Genomic DNA, 7,908 nt, shown 5'->3' with positions numbered 1-7,908 from the left:
CTTCTTAAGACTTGCTTTCAATGCGAATGGCAGATCTATAACACACATTTCTACGTGAATGTGGTCAAGTCGCCCAAAACGTTACATATTGCAGCTTTAAGGCAACAGAAAGTATCATACAATATTACACATTTGACGTCTGTATGAGTTACTTCACAAATCTTGAATCAGCATATCCAAAATGTTGATCCAAAATATCAACCTTGTGATAAGTGTATAAAATGAAGCCATCTACACTGTAATATTGTAACAAGATTTATAAAAATTACAATTCATCTTAATGTAACATACTTTCATAAATATGGAACCATGTGAGAATGATCAATATATGTAAATGAGTCCCTTGTGTCCCATATTAGCTACTACATTCATCAAATAGGAATGAATTGAGAGCAATTCTTCATTTTCATTTGACAACAAGAGATTTTAAGAAATGACCAAATCCAGGTCTAACACCCAGGATTCTTTAGAATCAAAAACATGACAACATACTCTATTCGAATGCATATTACTTGTTGAAACAATCAAGTAACAACACACCTTAGCGGGAAAATCCTTAGTTGAAACAATAACAAAGCGCCACATGACTCTGTTTTGGCAAAAAGCTGAGTGACGGGCCTGGAGAAATGTAAAACATTCAAATTAAATCGACAGAGCAAAGTACTGACCATACAAGATATCAAAATTATATTTTTAAGCATGTTTTGAGGCTATACAGTGTTTATTTACATGTACAATGTTTACAAACATTGGTGTAAAATAAGCTTATATATATATATGTTGGTTTCTGATGGGGTACAACAGTTGAACTAAGCTCATAAAGCATTTATAAAAGTTACATTCTTCAAGAATCAATGGATAAATATCATTAATTTATAAGTCCCAAAATTGATGTAGCAATTGCAGATTTCCCCTTTAAGTCTAGGATAAATCAAATAATGCTCTGTTGTAGAGAAAAATATATATTTTGGTCTTACTCTCACCCCTAGAACCTGGTCACCAGGTTTGACTGTATAGGGCTTCCAGACTTACATTATGAGGACCTAGCAATTTTACATGCCCTGCTTGGAATGGTTTACAGTGAAAACTGAGTAGATCACATTAATTATGGTCAACAGCTACTGCCACTAACCTTCTGTTTGCGACCCTCTGGTAAGTAACATGTAGGCATGGACATGCCAGATCAATAATCCTGTACACACTGCAGTAAATGAAGAGAGGTGCTCTGAAGCATCAGTGCATTGGTTCGCCAATGTCAACGGTGACATTAATGTACAGAGGCGGCCTCTCAACTGATAGAGTACTGTAGGAACAGGTGTTAAGGCCATCCTTTCTCCAGACTTTAGGTGTCCGTGCTAGCAAACGCATCCTGTGAAGGAGAAATTATTTCAGAATGAAATGAATTCAGCGACTAATAATATTTAGAATATAGCAAGCTATTTATTATTGATGTGTCCACCGTGACTCACCTGTCTTTATTGATTTCGTTGCCGCTGTCTCTTTTATGAAATACCATGGTATAGCGTGCTATGAGAGGGGGGGGTCGTATAATTTCCATTTTCTGGAGCTCCACCCTACCAGAGACAAATTAAATCAATCATCAATCAATCAATAACATTCTGTATTGACTAAGATGTAATGAGAGATATGCAGAGGTCCAACATTTAGCAGTGGTCTCACCTGATGCGAAGGTCATCATCCTCCCCTCCCCATCCCCAGTAAGTGTTTGAAAAGCCGTTCACTTTGTGAAACTGGTCCTTCGTCATGGCCGTCACCCCTCCAAAGTACCCTTTGTATCGCAATCTACGACAGCAAAAAGACAAAAAACAAGACATTACAGACCTGTCCCCAGAACGCAATTAATAACTGAAATGTTTATGTTTGGACTTGGTAATGAATACTTATATTGATAGCGGCAACATCACTTTGTCATACAAAAGCATGGATGCTGTTTTGATGGCATATAGACATTTACCTGCTTTTAGATATAGGTGGATATGAGTTGAGAGCTGAGATACTTACTTGTACCCTGTGGCGTTCCTGCCGACCACTAAGTGTTTGGGCTGTTGGTCACACTTGTATAGGTTGTAGTCGTTCTCTGGAACCAGATCCACATCATGAAAAACGAAGCAATCCCAATCGTAGTCCTTGAGTGCCTCCAAGTACCCAACATTAAGTAGCTTGGCACGGTTAAACGTCACCTCTCCAGCCTGTCAAAACAAACAAATCAACTACAAATATCAATTTCATATCAGACTCAAAATCAGTGCAGCACTTTCCCCCATCAATATTCTCCAGTCAAGTGAAACATGTTGAACATTTAAATACTCGTCATGAAACGGTTATACAAATTTGAATTCACTCACAAATTATTAGAGTGAAACTGACATAATTTACTGTTACTACACATCATGAGAGTAATACCTGGTGGATGACGTAGATGCTGTAGTGCAGCTGCTGCCTCTGAAGGAAGGGGTGTAGGTGATGCAGGAGGTAGAGGAGGTGTTTCTCCCGGTTACGATGAGGAATGAGGATAGCCACACTCTGCTGGGCGAGGCAGTCTGGAGGCTGGTATTGGCCCTCAGCCACTCCACTGTTCTCACTCTCCACCTCCTTCAGCATTAGAGAGTCCTCAAATGTGAGGTTTAGAGCTCCCTCTGTAGATAGACAATAGTAGGCCTAATGAATAGAGGCCGACCGATTAATTAGGGCCGATTTCAAGTTTTCATAACAATAGGTAATCGGCCTTTTTGGACGTCGATTATGGCTGATTATATTGCAAACCACGAGGAGACTGCATGGCAGGCAGACCACATGTTACGCGAGTGCAGCATCAAAAGGACCTTGTGGCTGCAAGGAGCCAAGGTAAGTTGCTGCTAGCATTAAACTTATTTTATTAAAAAAACAATCTTCACATAATCACTAGTTAACTACACATGGTTGATGATATTACTAGGTTAACTAGCTTGTTCTGCGTTGCATATAATCAATGCGGTGCCTGTTAATTTATCACCGAATCACAGCCTCCAACTTCGCCAAACGGGTGATGATTTAACAAAAGCGGATTTGCGAAAAAAAGCACAATCTTTGCACAAATGTACTTAACCATAAACATCAATGCCTTTCTTAAAATCAATACACAAGTATATTTTTTTAAACCTGCATATGTAATTAAAATTAAATTAAATAAATTAAAATGTATGTTAGCAGGCAAAATTAATTAGGGACATTTTGTCATTTCTCTTGCATTCAGTGCAAGCAGAGTCAGGGTATATGCAGCAGTTTGGGCCGCCTGGCTCGTTGCGAACTGTGTGAAGACAATTTCTTCCCAACAAAGACCGTAATTAATTTGCCAGAATTTTACATAATTATGACATAACATTGAAGGTTGTGCAACGTAACAGTAATATTTACTGTTGGTCCCGTGTGGCTCAGTTGGTAGAGCATGGCGCTTGCAACGCCAGGGTTGTGGGTTCATTCCCCACGGGGGGACCAGGATGAATATGTATGAACTTTCCAATTTGTAAGTCGCTCTGGATAAGAGCGTCTGCTAAATGACTTAAATGTAAATGTAAAATTTAGACTTAGTGTTGCCACCTGTTCGATCAAATACGGAACGGTTCCGTATTTCACTGAAAGAATAAACGTTTTGTTTTCGAAATGATAGTTTCCGAATTTGACCATATTATTGACCAAAGGCTCGTATTTCTGTGTGTTTTTTATTAGAATTAAGTCTATGATTTGATAGAGCAGTCTGCTTGAGCGGTGGTAGGCAGCAGCAGGCTCGTAAGCATTCATTCAAACAGCACTTTACTGCATTTTCCAGCAGCTCTTAGCAATGCTTGATGCACAGCATTGCTTATGACTTAAAGCCTATCAACTCCCGAGATTAGGCTGGCAATACTAAAGTGTCTATAAGAACATCCAATAGTCAAAGGTATATGAAATACAAATGGTATAGAGAGAAATAGTCCTATAATAAACTACAACCTGAAGCTTCTTACCTGGGAATATTGAAGACTGATGTTAAAAGGAACCACCAGCTGTCATATGTTCTCATGTTCTGAGCAAGGAACTTAAACGCTAGCTTTTTTTACATGGCACATATTGCACTTTTACTTTCTTCTCCAACACTGTGTGTTTGCATTATTTAAACCAAATTGAACATGTTTCATTATTTATTTGAGAATAAATTGATTTTCTTTATGTATTATATTAAGTTAAAATAGAAGTGTTCATTGAGTATTGTTGTAATTGTCATTATTACAAATATATATATATATTTAAAAATCATCCGATTAATCGGTATCAGCTTTTTTTTTGGTCCTCCAATAATCGGTATCGGCGTTGAAAAATCATAATCGGTCGACCTCTAATAATGAAAATACAGACAACCAAATAGTAAAGCCTTCTGGACAAATTCATTATCTGTGCTTTAAATCAATCAACTCCATTGCAATATATTTACATGCACTAGTTTCCTAAAAAAAAGTATCTAAATATTATGAACTGCAAATCATTCCTAGTTAAATAAAAGTTGTTGTTTTTTAATATGAAAAAATGCATAGTCTGGACCAGGGCTGTTCCTGGAGCGCTATCGTCCTCTAGGTTCACTCCAACCCTAATGTAACACGCAACTGGGTTTGGAGCGAAAACCCACAGGAGTTTAGCTCTCCAGGAACAGGGTTGGAGAGCCCTGGTATGGACAGATGATTGCAAACACGTGTGCGCGCATTTTGTTTGGGCCATTGACAAACACAAACTGTCTTCAAACTTGAATGTGTTTATGGAAACCCACTGTAATGCTGTGCAATCTGCATCCCATAGGTGTAGGCCTATAGATTGATTCCATATGAAACCAGGACAAAAAAAGACAATGATTTGGGTGATTGTCACAAGATTTAATCTATAGAATGGTCCTTTGGAGGAAGGATTGTTGACATTTGTATCTAAAAGCAGAATAATAAAATATATTAAAAAATCCAAGTTGGCATATTTATGACATGTGGGCCTTACCCACCTTACATTTAGAGTTATGATCCAATTTGTAAGCATCACCAACAGAGTGAATGTGAAAATGGATTCAAAATGGTCACCCTATGCTGGTGATTTGTATGATAAGTAATGATACAAGTAACAGGAGGGCTGTGATTGGTTACATTGTATACTATGCCACTTTCTCTGTATAAAATAGTCCAGAGATCTCACTCTGGAACTTTGATATGGTCATAGAGTATCTTTTGTTCAACAATATATTCAACAAATTGGGGAAATAATTTATTTTTTCAAAATTCATGTTTATATTTTTAATATTCATAAATTAATGTAAGAAAATTGTTATTGAATTCAGAATCCTACTCATATTACAGAGCAAGCAGTAAAGCTTCATATACCACCAATCTATGAAACATTACGGAGTCTTATGCGGTTAGGCCCACATGTCATAATTATTTCTCAATTATGCTTTTAGATACAAATGTCAAATGCATGTCAACAAACCTTCTTCCAAAAATGTCGATGGATTAAATATCGTAAAAATCCAAAAAGCAATTGTCTTTTTTTGTCCTGGTTTCGTATGGAATCACTCAATACAATTACAACAGCTGTACACTTCCTGTCAACAAGGAGCCGTTGTATGTCGGCTACATGCTAATTGTTACCGCATAGGTAACCTCATCCCCAAGCTATTGCGCACAGTGCATATAGCCTTGGATATCAACCACTCAAATTTAGCCTTAAATGGGAGTGACCATATAATTATATGGGACTGACCAATTTAGTACAGTACTTGTCATCATTTAATTTTAGTGAATCACACGACTGAGGTGTGGCTCTGAGCTTGTGGTGTGCTAGAGTACAGGGAGGGTTACACGGAACCCAAACTGGCTGCGCACGTGTGCCATCGTGCATAAATGTATTTTGTCCCCCCACACCAAACGCGATCACGACACGCAGGTTAAAATGTCAAAAACTCTGAACCAATTACATTAATTTGGGGACAGGTCGAAAAGCATTAAACCTTTATGGCAATTTAGCTAACTTGCACTTGCTAGCTAATTTTTCCTATTTAGCTAGCTTGCTATTGCTAGCCAATTTGTCCAGGGATATAAACATTGAGTTGTTATTTTACCTGAAATGGACAAAGTCCTCTACTCCGACAATTAATCCACACATAAAATGGTCAACCGAATCATTTCTAGTTCTCTCTCCTCCTATGATTTTTCTTCTCTTGACTTTATATTGCGATTGGCAACTATCATAAATTAGGTGCATTACCGCCACCGACCTCATTCATCTTTCAGTCACCCACGTGGGTATAACCAATGAGGAGATGGGAGAGGCAGGATTGCAGCGCGATCTGCGTCAGAAATAGAAAGGAGTTCTATTTTAGCCCTCGGCAACGCAGACACTCGTTGGTGCAATAATTGAATAATATAGATTTCTACATTTATTTTTGTGATGCTCGCGGTGTAGTCAGCCTGTTAGGGGTAGTGTTGTAGGAGATGATTAAGCCAATGCCTACGTGCCGGAAGTATTGAATAACGAAGGCCAAATTTGACGTTTTCGTCCATCAGACTGGGAATGAGATTATCACAGATTGCTACAGTATGTGAAAATAATCAAAATGAGCCACAGCCTAGCAGTGTTTAGGAGTAACAAATGCTTGTTACACAATCCCTACATAAAACATTAAAGTATTTACTTGATTACCAATGTTATTCTCTCCACATTAAGCCACATCGTACATAATGTTCTTTAAAAGGAATGATATAGTAACATGGCATTATCATCATTCTTTACAAGGAATTATACAGTAACATGGCATCATCAGTATGTAGTTTATAGAAAGGCCTGTATCAAGCTTACAATTACATCTGTGGATACTTGAGTCTGTACTTACGGAGCAGTGGCGATTTCTCAGGACAGCTTTGTTTTGATGGTGAGGTGTCAAGGAGAGGATTGGAGAAGACCTGTGTCACTGATCTCCACGAGTCTCCTTCTCCCCCACTCAGGACCTCAGTATTATCAGCAAGTGTTTGCGCTGGCAAAAGGGTTCCCTGAATTGCTTTCACTGTTTCACCGGCAAAAGTGGCGTACCAAGCCAAGACGGAGACGGAGAGCAGCAACAGTATCATATACTTGCACTTCCGGAAAAACATGGACACAGCAGGACAGACTCCCATGGTTTCTTAGTTGTAGATGTTCAGCATCAAATCCCCCAAAATGTGGTAGGCTTCAGTCTTGGTTTACGACATCTGGTTCTCCTCTGCAGCAGCCACAGGAGGAATAACTGGGTAGAGAGCACCAGTACCCCTGATCACTCATCCCATGATGACACAACATTCTGGGGAAGTTTCATAATCATTGTCACTAATGTAAAAATAAAAAGCATTAGGCCTACTTTGAATTATTTTGTTGATTTTCCACTGGTGCAAAGTTTAAATTCAGAGAAAATCCAGTCCATGTGAATGAAGGTGGGTCAGTTAAAAGGAACTCAATTCTTCTGCCCGCTGTACCTGGACATAAATTAAGAAATACTTAAATTTTCATCGACACTACCTACTTGCATTTGTAGCATTCCACCAGGGCATTATGTCACAACTAGCCTTGGGCACCCAGGCTTCAGTGAATACCTGTGACAGAGGCTAGGCCTATGCGACAACAGAATTCACAGTAGGCTACTTTACCTTGGCTGTACACTCACTGTGGTGTTTAATCTATATACTCCCGCCACCCAAAAGGAAAAGTAACTTAAGTGGAACGATTCTCTTTTCCTCTTCACTCACACCTGTTTGCTCTTTGGTTTCATGTTGTTGACACGGCTTCAAGCCATTGTCTTTCAATGCACACAATTCATGGATGTCCTGGATAGTAATCCTAGGCTGTAACTGTAGACTGCTTTTGTGT

The 7,908-nt window shown here is 38.7% G+C and overlaps 1 protein-coding gene across 1 annotated transcript; it reads right to left on the bottom strand.

The window, feature by feature from the left end:
- Positions 1-821: 821 nt before the first annotated feature.
- Positions 822-7,515, bottom strand: LOC120021475 (beta-1,4-galactosyltransferase 4-like). The gene is made up of 7 exons (XM_038965250.1): positions 7,403-7,515; positions 6,902-7,291; positions 2,425-2,657; positions 2,023-2,210; positions 1,681-1,803; positions 1,470-1,574; positions 822-1,369 (listed from the first exon to the last, which is right to left on the bottom strand). The coding sequence occupies exons 2-7, from the start codon at positions 7,182-7,184 to the stop codon at positions 1,234-1,236; spliced, it is 1,068 nt and encodes a 355-aa protein (XP_038821178.1). The 5' UTR covers positions 7,185-7,291; positions 7,403-7,515; the 3' UTR covers positions 822-1,233.
- Between the last annotated feature and the right edge of the window lie 393 nt (positions 7,516-7,908).

This window comes from Salvelinus namaycush, chromosome 26 (assembly GCF_016432855.1).
Source record: "Salvelinus namaycush isolate Seneca chromosome 26, SaNama_1.0, whole genome shotgun sequence".
NCBI lineage: Eukaryota > Metazoa > Chordata > Actinopteri > Salmoniformes > Salmonidae > Salvelinus > Salvelinus namaycush.
The sequence above is the reverse complement of the archived record's forward strand: the minus strand, read 5'-3'. Positions and strand labels throughout refer to the sequence as shown.

Bases quoted from the DNA above. Each gene is read 5' to 3' on its own strand.
- LOC120021475 (XM_038965250.1), bottom strand. From the start codon at position 7,184: ATGGGAGTCTGTCCTGCTGTGTCCATGTTTTTCCGGAAGTGCAAGTAT. The intron at 2,658-6,901 runs GTAAGTACAGAC...GTCTATCTACAG, and splicing joins TGAGAAATCGCCACTGCTCC to AGGGAGCTCTAAACCTCACA. The intron at 1,575-1,680 runs GTGAGACCACTG...TGTCTCTGGTAG, and splicing joins GATGATGACCTTCGCATCAG to GGTGGAGCTCCAGAAAATGG.